Below are 16,404 nucleotides of genomic sequence, written 5' to 3' on the forward strand. Positions count from 1 at the left end.
GGAAGATGGAGGCACAGGGTCTGGGAAGGAGAAGAGGGGAGAGTAGGGGAACAGAGAAAACCCTAACAAGAGGCAGCGGGGCCAGAGGGGAAGGGGGAATGCAGTTGGGGAAATTGAGGCCAGGGCAGGCTGTGGAAGCAGGTGGGACAGGGTTGCAAGGGTGGACAAAGCCGGCATCTGGCTGTACCCAGCCTGTCTTGCCATGAGAAGGGGACAGCCATTCTCTTCCTTTCCTCTTCGCCGGGGGTTGAGATTTTCCATCTCAGGGCAGGTGCTGGGAAAGGGGATCATTAGCATCCACAGTAGGGTAAGAGGTGTGCTCTCCTGTTGACAGAGGCACAGGCACAGACACAGCCTCTAATGAGGGCACTTAGGCAGCCACCACTATACCTCTTCCTGAACTTTGACCTTTGAGCCAAAATAAAAAGGAATACTGCCCCTGCCAGATCTCACTGAGGCAGCCCTCAGGACTCAGCAGCGCCCCACTTCCTCCACCAGCCTGGACTTCCTGGGGTGGGGGTGGGGGTGGGGAGGAGGGCTTGCAGGAGGGGTCCGAGGGAGGCGAAGGGGAGACACAGAGCCCACTAGCTTTCAACAGGACCTGGGAGGGCTTGGGGACAGAAGGATGGGAACCCTGGGCACTCTGCTGCTCTGGTCCTCAGTTTCCACCTCTGAGCAGAAGTGGTACAGATTTTTCAGCACACAGACAACTGTGAAGCCCTGTTCCTTGGACATATCTGCAGAGCCTCTCCAGCCTTAGGCCCTTGCACTCACATTTCTCTCCACCTAGGACACCCTTCCCTCCCTCTCTGTGGCTGCCCCTTCGCAGCCCTTAGCTTTAGGCTTGAATGTTGACTCCTCCAAGAAACCCTCCTGGATTACCTTTCTTGTATCCACCCAGTCTCTAACTTCAGCACCTCCCCCAACTCACATGGCATATCCATGTGCTCAGCTACTTGCTTCTTGCCTGTCTCACCCTCTAAACTGAAAGTGTTGCCTGAGTAGAGGTGGATCTGGTCTGGCTCAGCCAGTAGCCTCAGGACCAACCCCACTGACTGGCAGATAGTGGGCACTCAAGAAACATCCACTGACTGGGTGTGGTGGCTCACGCCTGTAATCCCAGCACTTTGGGAGGCCGAGGTGAACAGATCACTTGAGGTCAGTAGTTCGAGACTAGCCTGGCCAACATGGTAAAACCCTGTCTCTACTAAAAATACAAAAATTAGCCGGGCGTGGTGGTGCACACCTGTAGTTCCAGCTACCCAGGAGGCTGAGGCAGGAGAATCACTTGAACCTGGGAGGAGGAGGTTGCAGTGAGTCAAGATTGTGCCACTGCACTCCAGCCTGAGTGACAGAGCAAGACCCTGTCTCAAAAAAAAGAAAAAAAGAAAAAAGAAAAGGAAAGGAAAAGAAACATCCACTGAATGAATCAATGACTCTGTGAAAAAATAAAGCGGGCAGCTCTTGACCAAGCAAGGGCTGCGAAGGTGAATGGGCTCCATCCAAGAGATAAATGAATCCATGGCCAGCAAGGGGAACAGAGGAGGACCAGGCAAGCCCAGGTCATCTCCAGACCTCAGGACCATCCTCCAGGACACACACACAGGCAACCAAGAGGGGATTTCACGGAGCAGCTGAGGAAAGGGTCAATTCAGGGCACATTAGGGACAGCAGGGCCGGGACCGAGAAAGGATATGTATGGTTCAGCAGGGCCTGCTGAGGCTCAGGAGGAGCTGGCTAGGAGACTGTAAGCCCTGCTCCCTTCCCCAAACTGCCAAAAGCTCGTGGAAGTCCCTGGGCTTCCTAAAGGACCAGGAGGGAGGGCTCAACCTCACAAAGCAGGGAGTCTGCAGGTGACAGACAACAGGGTCATGCTGGAAGCAGAACCTGGGATGACTGAGTTTGCAGAGTGCCACACAAACCACATGAGATGCCAGGCAAATGCCTCTGAGTCTAGAGTCTGGGCTGCAAGACTCAGCTCAGCAGAACCCATTGGGGGAGGATGGGGACCAGACAAGGTGGTCGAGGTGGGCTGGAGGCTCCCTGTCCCCAGCTAGGCCTGGCATGGAATACATAACAGGAGCCACATGCTGTCACCCCATCCAGGGCTTCTCTCCACTGTCTTTTCTTTCAGCAAGGCTGTCATTATGGAAAAGAAAGGGTGAATGCCTCGGGGTTTCCAGCTCTTTCTAAGCCTCAGGAAAGCCACTGGATGGCCAGGAATGGAGGTGATGCTTGAAGAAGACCCAGGAGGGGCAGCTGGATGTGTGCCAGGAAGAGAAGGTAGGGAGATGGATGGATGAATAGATGCAAAAATGAAAGAAAAGATGAGCAAATGAATAAATGAATCAGTGACTAAGCAAACAAAGGAACGAATGGACAAATGGATGGACAGAGAGCTGGGTAAATAAACTGGCGGTTAGAAGAGAGAAGGAGGGGAAGGAAAGACAGAAGGCAGGCAGGTGAGCAATCAAGCATGAGAAATGGAATGAATGAATGAATGAATGGTTTGATAGCTGAATGGCTAGATGAATAGAAACAGTGGGTAGGTGAGAGGATGGAATGACATTCAGACGAGAAAATGGTAGATGAATGGAAGGTTGGTTATATGGGTGTATGGCTGGACAGATGGCCGACAGATGGGTAGATGGGTAGATAGATATTTTAATGAGTGGACAATGGATGGATAGATTGGACAGGTGGACAAAAAAGTGGAAAGATGGGCATCTGGGTGAATGAATCAGTAGATGGTAGATGGATAAATGGATGGATGGATGGATGAACAGATGTATAAATAAGAAGATAAACAAATGGAAGGCTGGATGTGTAGGTGAAGAGACGGACAGACAAGTAGATGAATGGGGGACAGATGAGTAGGTAGATATGTAGGTGAATAAAAAAGCAGACGAGGCTGGATGCAGTGGCTCATGCCTATAATCCCAGCACTTTGGGAGGCCAAGGCAGGTGGATCACGAGGTCAGGAGTTCAAGACCAGCCTGGCCAAGATGGTGAAAACCTGTCTTTACTAAAAATACAAAAAAAAAAAATTAGCTGGGTGTGGTGGCGGGTGCCTGTAATCCCAGCTACTCAGGAGGCTGAGACGGGAGAATTGCTTGAACCCAGGAGGTGGAGGTTTTAGTGAGCCAAGATCACGCCACTGCACTCCAGTCTGGGCAACAGAGCAAGACTCCATCTCAAAAAGAAAAAAAAAAAAGCAGATGAATGAATGGAGAGTTAGATGAGTCAATAGTTGTATAAATGAGTGGGTGGAGGGGTGAATGGGTAAATCGGTGAATGAATGGATGAATGGATGAACAGACAAATGTCCAATGGAAGGGTGGACAGAGGGGTAAATGGGTAGAGAAATGGATGATGGATTAATAGATAGATAGATGATGAAAAGATGGATGGATGATGGATAGATGGGTAGATGGATGGATGGATGGATGGATGGATGCTGGGTGGATAGATAGATGATGCATGGATGGATGGATGGATGGATGGATGGATGGATGGATTAATGGATAGATGGACATATGGAATAATGATGAATGGATGAATAGATGGACAGATGGAAGGATGATGGATGAATGGATGGATGGATGATGGGTAGATGGATAGATGGGTGGATAGTAGATAGATGGACAGATGGAATAATGATGGATAGATGAATAGATGGATAGATGGAAGGATGATGGATAAATGAATAGATGGATGGATGGATGATGAATGATGGGTGGATGGAAAGATGGATAGATGATAGATGGCTGGATGATGGATAGATGGATGGATGGATGGATGGATGGATGATATATGGATGGAGAGATGAATGGATTGATGGATAGATGTATGGATGGTTGGATGGATGGATGGATAGATGGATGGATGGATGGATGAATAGATGGATGGTTGGATGGATGGATGGATAGATGGATGGTTGGATCGATGGATGGATGGATGGATGGACAGATGGATAGATGGATGGACAGATAGATAGGTGGATGGATGGATGAACTGACAAATATGTGGATAATAGATAGAGGGGTGAATGATGAATGGGTGAATGGATACAGAGGAGGAGACCACAGGCCAGGAATCTAACAATACTCACTCTATGATCTTCTTCCTCCACCTCTTGTTGTCACTGGGGTGGTGACGATAGGTGCCATAGTCAAAGAGTGAGTCCATGGGTGCTTTCTTGGGTCCAGGCACCACCGAGGACTCATATAGGGTGGACTCCAGCAGATCAATGGGGTTGGGCACCCCCTTGCGGAAGGCACCCTGGAACTTCATGCGCAGATTTGGTCGCCCATCGCCTAGGCCAGCAGGGCGACTGGCATCAGCCGGTGAGGGCGAAGGGGAGCCATCTTCCCCCTCGAACAGATTGGCCAGGGAGGAGAGAGGAAAAGCCTCCCCGCCTGGGGTGCCACTCTCATCCCCGGGGAGCTCAGCCACCTCCCCGGGACCCGCGCGGGGACCTTCGCTGGAATCCGCCATGCCTGCCCCAGGCCCGTCTGCACTGCTCAGCCTGCAAGGGGATGAAAGGGGAGTCAGGCAAAACCCAGCCAGTGGCAGGGGCTCCAGGAAGCCCCCTCCCACGTAGACAAGCAGCAGTGCTGCCAGCTGCTTCAAAGCCACCGTTGTAATGACAGGGGCGCAGGGAGGCCACTCCCAGATGTGGTTGGCCGCCAGCCTCAGGCGGGAACTGCAACAGGAGCCTCTTTTAGGAACCTGGAAACACAAATTGGCCCCAGGTCCAACTACCCTGGGCATTAGCTGAAGGAGGGTGGACTTCGGGGTCATGCTGGGACCCCATACTTGGATCCCAGACCCTACTGCTGACCAAGAAAGCCAGCTGTGGAGCCCCAGAGAGCCAAGTTCAAATCCAGGCTCCACACTTCGTCATTCCATGACATTGAGCAAGTCACAGCCTCAGTTTCCTGATCTGTAAGATGGGAATATCCAAGCCCCATGGGTAGAACATGCAGTCCAGTGGTCAGTGCAGTGCAGTGCCTGGCACGTGGTAAGCACCTGCTAAAGCAGAACTATTAACCGTGGGCTTCAGGCACAGGAAGGGCTCAGAAAATCCATGTGGACTTGCTGTGTGGGCCGGCAGTCCTGTTTCCTCATCAAACACCGTCATGATGATCCCCATTTTACAGAACAGGAAACTGAGGCTCCAAGACTTGAGTTGACTTCCCCAGTGCACCAACTCTGCTCCACAGCACAAAGTGCTGATTCCTCCCTGCACCTCTGCCTGGTTAACTCCTCCCCACTGGAACTCCCCAGTTCCAGCTCAACTGGGCTCCCCTGGAAAGCCCTCCCCGGACTGCACACACTCGTTCCCAGGATCTGTGCTCGTCTCCTTGGAAGCTTTATCCCAGCTGTTCACGGGATGGTTCATTCCCAGGCTGTGGGCGCAAGGAGGCAGGAAACGTATCTGTTCATCCTTGAGTCCTCACACAAATGAGCAACTTTATGACAAAGATGTCATTTGTTCCCATTTCTCAGATGAGGAAGCAGGTTTCAAAGGCAGCAAACAGCCTGCAGGGAGAAGGGCTGGACTTGAACCACGTCTCTCTGGCTCCTGGGTCCAGTGCTTAGCCAGGAGCCAGGGCAAGGGAGGAGCAAGGCCCCACTGGTTGGCTGTCAGCCCCCTGTTCTTTGTAGCATGGTGCCAGCCAGGCGGGGCTGGGCACCGAGGGTGAGTTTCCTGGAACTCTTAGCACCCCACCCAGGAGGCAGGAGCATGTCTGAAAAGCCCTCTCTTATACATCTCACCCTTCCCACCCAATACACACGGAGAAAAACAAATAAACTAGTTCCCACCTTGTTTGTTCTGTGGCTTCCAGGAGGGAAGGCTTGGACCAGAGAGGCGGGGACACAGCAAGAGGACTCCCTTAGTGGGCGCAGCAGGACACAGAGGGTCAGAGCTCCCTCCGGGGGCGGACTCCCCTCTGGACACCAACAGGGAGACACAGCCTGGCCTTTGGAGTCATTCAGGCCTGGGCTCTAATCCCTTTACATGTAGTGTGATCTTAGGTAAGTTACTTGAGCTCCCCAAGCCTCAGTTCCCTCCTCTGCAAAATGGATACGATTGAAGTCACTTTTTCATAGGGTTGGAGGCAGTGGGAAGTGAGGTCAGGTATATTCAGTGCCACTTCTGGGATTAAAGTGGGGTTTTGGCTGGGTGCAGCAGCTCACGCCTGTAATCCCAGCACTTTGGGAGGCCAAGGCAGGTGGATTACTTAAAGTCAGGAGTTTGAGACCAGCCTGGCCAACATGGCGAAACCCCATTTCTACAAAAAATACAAAAATTAGCTGGGCATGGTGGCATGTGCCTGTAATCCCAGCTACTCAGGAGGCTGAGGCAGGAGAATCACTTGAACCCAGGAGGTGGAGGTTACAGTGAGCCAAGATGGCACCATTGTACTCCAGCCTGGGTGACAGAGCAAGACTCCATCTAAAAATAAATAAATAGAGTGGGGTTTTCAGTTACTATAACCAAAGGAAGAAAGAGAAGTTAGGAGGCCAGGTTCTGAAATCAGACTGACCCAGTTCCTGTCTTGGCCCTGGTCATTAGCTGTTTGGCCATGGGCAAATCACTTCCTCTCTCTGCCCCTTGGTTTTCCCACCTGCAAGACCAGAGTGACCACGCCTGTTCCTAGGGTCCTCCAGCATGTGAAGCACCTACTCAGTGCCAGCACCTAGTAGGACCTCTGGAGACATGAAGTCCTTTTGACTGGCCAGGTAGGAGAGGGGGATCTGGATCCCAGTCCCTCATGGCTGCCACATGCGTTTGGGCTTTGCTCTTCAGGAATGGGGGCCGGGGGGATGCTGAGGCAGGAGGGGCATCTGCAGGGGCCCAGGCATTGGCGGGAGGCGGATTAGACTCTCCTGAGCACAGCCCTACCCACCTCACTGGGGGCCCTGAGATCAGGGGGAGACAAGACATCAGGCACACCCTCTGTGTTGTCAATACCCTTCTATCCACTGCACCTCTCACCATGGCACCCCAGGGGCTAATAGAACCCCACCCCAGGGAGCTCCCAAGGCCAGAGAAGGCAGCCAAGAAGCTCCTTCCATCCCCCATCATTCCTGCACCCTCCTCCCCTCAGGAGGATAGCCCTCCCCTAAGCCTGGACAGCACCCCAGGTTCCTGGGGAGTCCAAAATGGGGGCTCTGGTGCCAGCCAATCCCGGGTTCAGATCCCCTCCCAGCAACTCTCAACCTGTCTGGTTTCCGTGTGGCCTTGGGCAAGTCATGCCACGATCATGATTAGCATTCTAATTAGGATGAAATAATAATTATGAACTAAATCACCATCCTCGCCTGATGACATAGCTCAGGCTGTGCCCAGCATGGGGCCTCATCTAGCCCTCACCATGACTCCAGACCAGTCGTTCTCAACCAGGGACAGTTCCGCTCCTCCCCTAAGGACATTTGGTAATATCTGATAATATGTTTTGTTGTCACAACTGTACAGGAGAGGGAGCACTGCTGGCATCTGGTAGGTCAAGGCCAGGGATGGCACTAAACATCCTCCAAAGCAAAAGACAGCCCCGCACCACAAAGAATGACCCAGCCCACAATGTCAATAGCTCCGGGACTGAGAACACCTGCCCTGGAGGTAGGTATTGCAATCATTCCCATTCTACAGATGAGGAAACTGAGGCTCAGAGAGGCTAAGTGACTTGCCTGAGGTCACACAGCAGGTTAGTGACAGAGCCAGGACTGAAATGCGAGCAGCTGGCTGCAGAGTCCGGGCTGAATCCCTCCATGCACTGGGGATGTCCTGGGTGCCAGGTCAGGGTGAAAGGGAGCTATCCTCACCCTCAAACAGATTGACCAGGGAGGAGAGGGGGAAGGCCTCCCCACCAGGGAGCTCGGCCACCTTGCTGGGCCTGCACAGGGGCCTTTGCTGGGATCCACCATGCCGGATGGCACTAAACATCCTCCAATACAAAAGACAGCCCCACACCACACAGAATAACCCAGTCAACAATGTCAACAACACTGAGGTTGAGAAAATCTCCCCTAGAAGTAGGTATTGCAATCATTCCCACTTTACAGATGAGGAAACTGAGGCTCAGAGAGGCTAAGTGACTTACCTGAGGTCACACAGCAGGTTAGTGATGGAGTACCAGGGTGCCACCTGAGCATTTAGTGTCTCCTTCGAGCTTCCCAACCACCCCAGGAGGTAGGGATGATTACTGCCTGCCCATTATCATCTCTCTGAGCCTCAGTTTCTCTACCTGTAAAATGTGGATTGCAATAATAGCACCTCCCTTGTAGGGCTTCTGGGAGATAAGGCAGGTCAAGTGTTTCTTGGGCACCTCAGAAATACTTGCTAAATGTTTGATCTTGTCATATTTAATCATCATCATCACCACTATGATACAGTCCTGATTTACCTGTCCTCCCTTACTCCCCTTCCCCAAAACACACACGCACACACGTGCCAGAAGTACAGCCTGGCATTTTATAGCCCATGCTAAAATCCACCAAGCCCCTCTCTCATTTAATCTCCCGAAGAACCTGGACAAAGCTAGGCTACCGCTCCCACTTTACAGCTAAGGAAATGGAGGCTCTGAGAGGCCAGCTAGGGAGCAAATGGCTTTGAAGAAAACCTCCAGACTCCTAGCCCTGGGCTCCTTCCACATCACAGCACTCAGGGGTGTGTACACACCAGCTCACGTGTACACATACACATAGGCATGCGTACACGTACACACACACCACACACACACACACACACCACACATACACACCACACACCACACACACACACCACACAGTCCACCCACACACACCACCACACACACCACACACACACACACACCACACACCACACACCACACACACACACACCACACACACCACACACACACACACCACACACACACACACCACACACCACACACACCACACACACACACCCACACACACACCACACACACACACACCACACACACACCACACACACACACACCACAATACACACACCACACACACACCACACACACACCCTCACACACATACACACACACACCCCACACACACACCCCACACCACACACACATACACACACACACACAACCACACACACCACACACACACACACCACACACACACACCACACACACACCACACACACACCACACATACACACATACACCACACATACACACCACACACACACCACACACACACCAATAACACACACCACACATACAGTCATCAATCCCACACACACACAACCATTACACACACACATACACACACACCAATACACACCAATAATATCATTTACACCATGACATACACACACACACACACACCCTCGCCCTGCTCTGTGGCACTCTCCCAAACACTGCCCTGTCCTCTGTGGTCAGAAAAAGAGTTTACTCCCTGTTCTAATTTGCCCTGAAGGCTGTTATTACACATTCCAAACTCATGCCAGCTTTAGGAGGGAGGGATGAGGGGGATGCAGGCAGGAGAGAGGCTGAGAGCCTGCGTGTGAGTCCACGTGTGTCTCCGCTGCGTGTGACTGTCATGTACATTTCTTCCCACCTTCCTCCACGTGCGAGTGCACCTGTGTGTGCCCACTATGAGAAAGTACCTAGCCCTTCCCTTCCCAGACGGGAACAATGCTCCTACCAGAAGCCCCTCCACAGTGGGGAAGCTCCCAGCTGCACCAGGTGTGCATCAGGGAGGCACCCAGGAATGTTCCTGCATGACTGTGAACATCCCCACACACTGACATGGCCACAACAGCGTTCATTCAGAGCAGTGGGTGTTTGTTTGTTTGTTTGTTTGTTGAGACAGGGTCTCACTCTGTCACCCAGACTGGAATGCAGTGGCACAATCTCAGCTCACTGCAACCTCCGCCTCCCAGGCTCAAGTGATTCTCCTGCCTCAGCCTCCCAAGTAGCTGGGATTACAGAAACATGCCACTACCACTCGGCTAATTTTTTTTTTTTTTTTTTTGAGTCGGAGTCTCGCTCTGTTGCCCACGCTGGAGTGCAGTGGCACAATCTCGGCTCACTGCAAGCTCCGCCTCCCGGGTTCACGCCATTCTCCTGCCTCAGCCTCCTGAGTAGCTGGGACTACAGGCGCCCGCCACCGCGCCCGGCTAATTTTTTGTATTTTTAGTAGAAACGGGGTTTCACCGTGGTCTCGATCTCCTGACCTTGTGATCCGCCCGCCTCGGCCTCCCAAAGTGCTGGGATTACAGGCGTGAGCCACCGCGCCCAGCCACTCGGCTAATTTTTGTATTTTTAGTAGAGATGGGGTTTCACATGTTGGCCAGGCTGGTCTTGAACTCCTGACCTCAAATGACCCACCCGCCTTGGCCTCCCAAAGTGCTGGAATTACAGGCATGAGCCACTGCGCCTGGCCAAAGTAGCGGTTTTTTAACATGTTGGTTTTAAATCCTATATATTCAAAAGAAGGTTTATATTCAAACCCTTCTTTAGAACATATATACCAAACGGTGGTCCACACAGAGATGGCAGTTGTGTAGGATGGACAGAGAAAGAATCTGCATCTTCCTCTGGAAAGGGTCCAAGGGGCAGGAGTAGAAGCCAGCTACCTATTTATTTATTCCACACTTTTACTGAGCACCTACTATGTGCCAGGCACTGGTGCTAGGTACTAGGGACACAGATGTGAACAAAACAGATAGCAATCCCTTTGGGGGCAGACCTTCTGGTGGGGAAACAATAAACTAGACAAACCAAGCAGCACAGTCATGTCGGGTGGTGTTAAGAACTGCATAGACCAGAAGTGTTCAGGAGTGGGCAAGTTAAGGGGTACAGGAGTCCTGAGTAGGGTGATGAGATACAGGGCTGAGCCAGGGTCCCCAAGCCTTCCTTTCTGCCCTAGACAGACCCCAGGCTTTCTGGGAATCTGGCTTTCTGTTCTCATGGCCCCCTGAGCTGGTGAGGCACAGAGTGAGACAGCATTTTGACGTCAGGCAGACCAGAAGGTCAGATCCCAGACCCACGGCTCATTCGCTGTGTAAGCTTGAGCAAGTTACCCAACCTCTCTGATCTTCACTTTCCTCAGCTGCCCTATTAAGGGATCGTAATAGGGTCGTTGTGAGAGGTATATACGTTGAGTCAAGTGCCCAACAGAAAGAAAGCCTCAATACACAGCAGATTACACAACAGGTGCCTTCTCTCTGAGAATCCCGAATTCAACGGCGGTGGAGGTCTCTGGCTCCATCCCCATGCCCCGACTTGCAGAGGGTGGAAAAAGGGGCCTATCCTCGGGGTTACCCGCGGCTTTGCCTGATCTCATGGAAACCCTGGCACACATTTGTCAAATCCCATCCTCCTGATTACGTGACCAAGGAAAGCTGCTTAAATCTGGGGGCAAGTTTGGGCGTGCAGGCCTGCTCCGCCCCAGTGGGGAGGATTCCAGGGAGCTGGTTTCTCCTGGCTCCCTCCCTTCTGGATCAATTCATTCCACCAGGCATCAATGGAGTGGCACCTGTTTGCAGGGCCCAGAGGAGACATAAAAGTGTGGAACCTCAGAGAACTCACAGTCCAGGAGGGAAGGCAGATGGCTCTTCCTGCCTCCAGGCCTTTGCCTAGGCTGTTCCCTCTGCCTGGAATGCCCTTCCCTTCGCTGGCTGGTTCCCACTTACTCCTCAGGCCTCATCTTAAAGGTACTTCCTCTGAAAAGCCCTCCTGTTTCCCTTGTTGTTCACTCTTAGAGTAGCATGTGCCTTCCTTTACAGCACTTCCCACCATTAAACTTTTCTATATACGTGTTTTTTTTTCAAGAGAGTCTCGCTCTGTCGCCCAGGTTGGAGTGTAGTGGCACGATCTCGGCTCACTGCAACCTCCACCTCCTGGGTTCAAGCGATTCTCGTGCCTCAGCCTCCCCGAGTAGCTGGGATTACAGGTATGCACCACCACACCTGGCTAATTTTTCATATTTTTAGTAGAGACAGGGTTTTGCCATGATGGCCAGTCTGGTCTTGAACTCTTGACCTCAGGTGATCTGCCTGCCTCAGCCTCCCAAAGTGTTGGGATTATAGGCGTGAACCACCGCGCATGGCCAATATATTATTCTTTGATTCATCTTCTCTCTTTGTCTCCAGAGTTTTAGTTCCATGTGGTAGGGACTATTTCATGTCCCCTGGGTCCCCAGCATTCAACATGGTGCTGAAGCAAAATGAGGTGTCAATGAATATTTGGTTTATTTTAGGCTGTAAGACCAGGGACCTGAAGTTCCAGGTGGGGTTGCAGAGCAAGGGCAGCCGCAATCCTGATGGGGAGGGGGGGAGGCTGCAAGGAGGAGGAGGAGGAGGAGGATAAAGGGCAGAGGAGGTGTCAAGGACAAAGGTGAGGAGGGGAAAGTGCAGGGCGCACAGAGGAATGGTGTGGCCTGGGGCACAGGGAGAAGGAAAGCAGGAAGAAGAGATGGGTGAGTGGGTGGGCAGCGGGGAGGTGGGTGGGGGAGGAATCCATGTGTAGGAAGGAGCCCACGGAGAAGGTGCTCAGGCTCCCAGACAGACCCAGTGTGCTTCTACCTCCCTCCGTCCTGGGGCTCCTTGGCCAATTTGGGGGGCACTCACTTCCTGTGGTACTCTCAAATAAACACACTGCGAGTGCCTGCCATTCCAGCTCAGTCTTGCAGGGCACATGTGGGTAGGAAGGTACTAGGAAGACAAGGACTCTGAGCTTTGCTGTGACTAGAAAGTCCCGGACCTGTCCACCCACTCCCCACCTTCCAGGTAAGAAAACTGAGGCTCGGCCGGGCGCGGTGGCTCACATCTGCAATCCCAGCACTTTGGGAGGCCAAGGCGGGCGGATCACAAGGGCCAGCAGATTGAGACCACCGTGAAACCCCATCTCTACTAAAAATACAAAAAATTAGCCGGGCATGGTGGTGGGTGCCTGTAGTCCCAGCTACTCGGGAGGCTGAGGCAGGAGAATGGTGTGAACCCGGGAGGCAGGGCTTGCAGTGAGCCAAGAATGCGCCACTGCACTCCAGCCTGGGCGACAGAGCGAGACTCCGTCTCAAAAAAAAAAAAAAAGAAAACTGAGGTTCAGAGAGGCAAAGTCACTTGTCTGGCATTGCCTTGCTCCAGAAAGGGGGAAGCAGGATTAGAACCCATGCATCCCCAGGACCTGTACCTTTGATGGACACTATATAAAGACAAAGGAACTCTGGGAGGGAGGAGCTTTAGAAAGAATGGAGTGGGGGGTGGATCGCAGTCCCTGGTGAACCACCAGTTCACCAGCTCTGGGCAAGTCACCTGGCCTTCCCATGCCTTGGTTTCCTCACCTGCAAAATGGCAATGATCCTAGCACCTACCCCAAGGGAACTGTCATGAGGGTTAAATGAAATAAAGCATGCAAAACACTGAGCCTGGTGCCTGGTACACAGCATGCATTTCGGTCAAGAATGGCTGCTGTTGGAATCTTCGGTATCAGTGTACTATTTATCAGTATCATTAGGGGAACAGATGAACAAAAGGACTGAGGACCAAGGAACGCAATGACTCCTAGAGAAGGCACAGCGGCCGAAGCCAGAGCCTTGGAGGTAGATTCTGGTAACCACCTAGAAGTGGCAGCCGACTGGGAGCTCAGCTCCTTGGCCAGGCAAAACCTGCCTGCCAGGCTACGCACGGCTCCCAGGCCCCTGGCAGGCGGCAGTGGTAGGGGGGCATCATGCCATGCCCAGCAGCTTCCCTGGCCAGCCTGTATTTACCTAGCAGGTCTCGGCCCAGCCCGCTTCCTGTTTGCTGCACAGTGGCCGCCTGTCCAGGACAGACAGAGCTCCAGTGTCCTGCTGGGCCCCCACCCCATGCACTCACACCACCCAGGCAGGGCAGGTCTGGGGTGACTCACCGGGCCCCACGGAGGGCAAGGCCAGTGTGCACGGCAGTCATTTGGTCATTCTGCAAGCCCTTGGCTGGAGGGATGCTGGCTGACAGCACACACAGATGCCCCTCTGAGCTTTCACACGGACCAAGTCATTTCTGAGGGTCCCAGCCCCGGGGCAGGAGCCACCAAGAGGCCGTGTGGCTTAACGGTTAAGAGCATGCACCTTGCAGGCACAAAAGGCCACATACTGCAGGATTCCATTTATATGTAATGCCAGAAGAGTCAAATCCATAGAGACAGAAAGCAGATGAGTTGCTGCCAGGGGCTGGGAGCGGAGAGTGATGACTGCTAACAGGTACAGAGTCCTTTTTCGGGGGTGATGAAAATGTTCTGGAATGAGATACTGCTGATGTCTCTACAACTCTGAATATACTAAGAAACCAACCGAATTGTACGTTTTAAAAGACTGAGTTATGAGTATGTGAATTACATTTAAATGACCCTTCCAGGCTTAGTGACCTCGGGCAGGTCACTTCCCTCCCAGAACCTCAGTTTCCTTGTTGCAACATGGGAATGTCATGGGGATTAAGCACACATAAAGGGTTTCTTTTTTTTCTTTCTTTCTTTGTGTGTGTGTGTGTGTGTGTCAGGATCTTGCTCTGTCACCCAGGTTAGAGTGTAAGTGGCACAATCTCGGCTCACTGCAACTTCCGTCTCCCAAGTTCAAACAATCCTCCTGCCTCAGCCTCCCTAGTAGCTGGGATTACAGGCGCCCACCACTGCGCCAGCTAATTTTTGTATTTTTAGAAGAGATGGGGTTTCACCATGTTGGCCAGGCTGGTCTCGAACTCCTGACCTCAGGTGATCCGCCTGCCTCAGCCTCTCAAAATGCTGGTATTACAGGTGTGAGCCACCGCGCCCAGCCACGTGAAGGGTTTCAAACAGGGTCTGGCACGTACTAGGGGCTCAAGGATACAAAGTCACTAGCCCAGGAGGCTCCAGGTCCTTCTTCCCTTATCTCGCTTCCCTCCCATCAGAGAATAGCCCCAGGATTCCACCCTCTCAGCCAGCTGTGCTTGAGAATATGCTACCCAGCTCCAGCCCGGGAGGAGGGAGGCGCCAAAATCTTAGGCCAGCCGGGCGCAGTGGCTCATGCCTGTAATCCCAGCACTTTGGGAGGCTGAGGTGGGCGGATCACTTGAGGTCCGAAGCTCAAGACCAGACTGGCCAACATGGTGAAACCCCATCTCTACTAAAAATACAAAAATTAGCTGGGTGTGGTGGCGGGCGCCTGTAATCCCAGCTACTTGGGAGGCTGAGGCATGAGAATCGCTTGAACCCAGGAGGCAGAGGTTGCAGTGAGCTGAGAGAGCGCCACCGCACTCCAGCGTGGGCGACAAGAGACTCCATCTCAAAAAAAACAAAACAAACCTTAGGCCTGCCTTCTCTCTTATCTGTAAAATGGGGGCAATAATTACTATGACCTGGGTGGGGTTAAGCCGTATTTGCTCCATAGTTATTTGGTGTACTGTACATTCATGCTTTAAACTAAAACATAAGGTTGGGTGCAGTGGCTCACACCTGTAATCCCAACACTTTGGGAGGCCAAGGTGGGAGGATCGCTTGAGCTCAGTTCGAGACCAGCCTGGGCAACATGGTGAGATCCCATCTCTACAAAAAATAAATGTATTTATTTTTTAAAATATTAAAAAATAAAATAACAGCTCCTACCCCAAAGGGCTATTGTGAGGATTAAATGTGATAATTCGAGCCTTCAGCGTAGTGCCTGGCAAACACGAAGTGTTCAATGAATAGCAGCTTCTTTGCCATTCTTGCTAACATTCCCTGAGTTTACAGTGGGGGTGGGGGATGATGACATTGAGGTCCAGGGAGGTCAGAACTGAGCAGGCACTGGAACCCAGACTTCCTGGCTCCAAAACCAGGGCTTGTGACTGCACAGACCTCACCTTTGGAAAGGGTTTCCTTGCCACCTCATTTTCATCTTCCGTCACCTTTGGAAGGCTGTCAGGACAAGGGCTGCTTCCCAGCTGGGAGACTGAGGACCAGAAGGGACAGGACACTCGTCCATGCATACATTCCTCTACCCCACTTCCAGGTGCAAAAGTCCCGAGTTTGCCAAATCAGTGAAGGGGGAAGAGGGCAGGCGCCCGTGATGAATGGATGGGGTGGGAGTCGGGGAAGGGAGCCTGAGGCAGCAGAAAACCAGTCTGAGATCCTTCCTCTGTCCCAGCCCACCTCAACACCAGTCTGTGCCAACAGTAGGCTGCTGCCTCAGAGGTTAATTGCTTGGAATTATGACTGAGGCTAATGCCTGCAATGCTACCATCAGTAATGCCTACCCTCCATGGCACATTTTACACAGCACCTCCCACTTGGTTGGCTTTTGTTTTGAGACAGGGTATGTCTCCGTTACCCAGGCTGGAGTGCAGTGGCACAATCATGGCTCACTGCAGCCTCGACTTCCCAGGCTCAAGCAATCCTCCCACCTCAGCCTCCCTAGGAGCTGGGACCGCAGGCATGTACCACCATGCCTACCTAC

General features: G+C 52.4%; 1 protein-coding gene across 2 annotated transcripts in view; it reads right to left on the reverse strand.

The window, feature by feature from the left end:
* Window positions 1-6,226, reverse strand: part of TRPV4 (transient receptor potential cation channel subfamily V member 4) — a 33,406-nt gene extending 27,180 nt beyond the window's left edge. For both annotated transcript variants that reach the window (XM_009181679.4, XM_017946189.3), the window contains exon 1: window positions 4,112-6,226. In XM_009181679.4, the coding sequence (XP_009179943.2) occupies window positions 4,112-4,803 (692 nt within the window). In that variant the 5' untranslated portion in view covers window positions 4,804-6,226. The remainder of the gene's footprint in view (window positions 1-4,111) is intronic.
* Between the last annotated feature and the right edge of the window lie 10,178 nt (window positions 6,227-16,404).

The sequence above is a fragment of the Papio anubis genome, chromosome 9 (genome assembly GCF_008728515.1).
Source record: "Papio anubis isolate 15944 chromosome 9, Panubis1.0, whole genome shotgun sequence".
In the NCBI taxonomy this organism is placed as follows: Eukaryota; Metazoa; Chordata; class Mammalia; order Primates; family Cercopithecidae; genus Papio; species Papio anubis.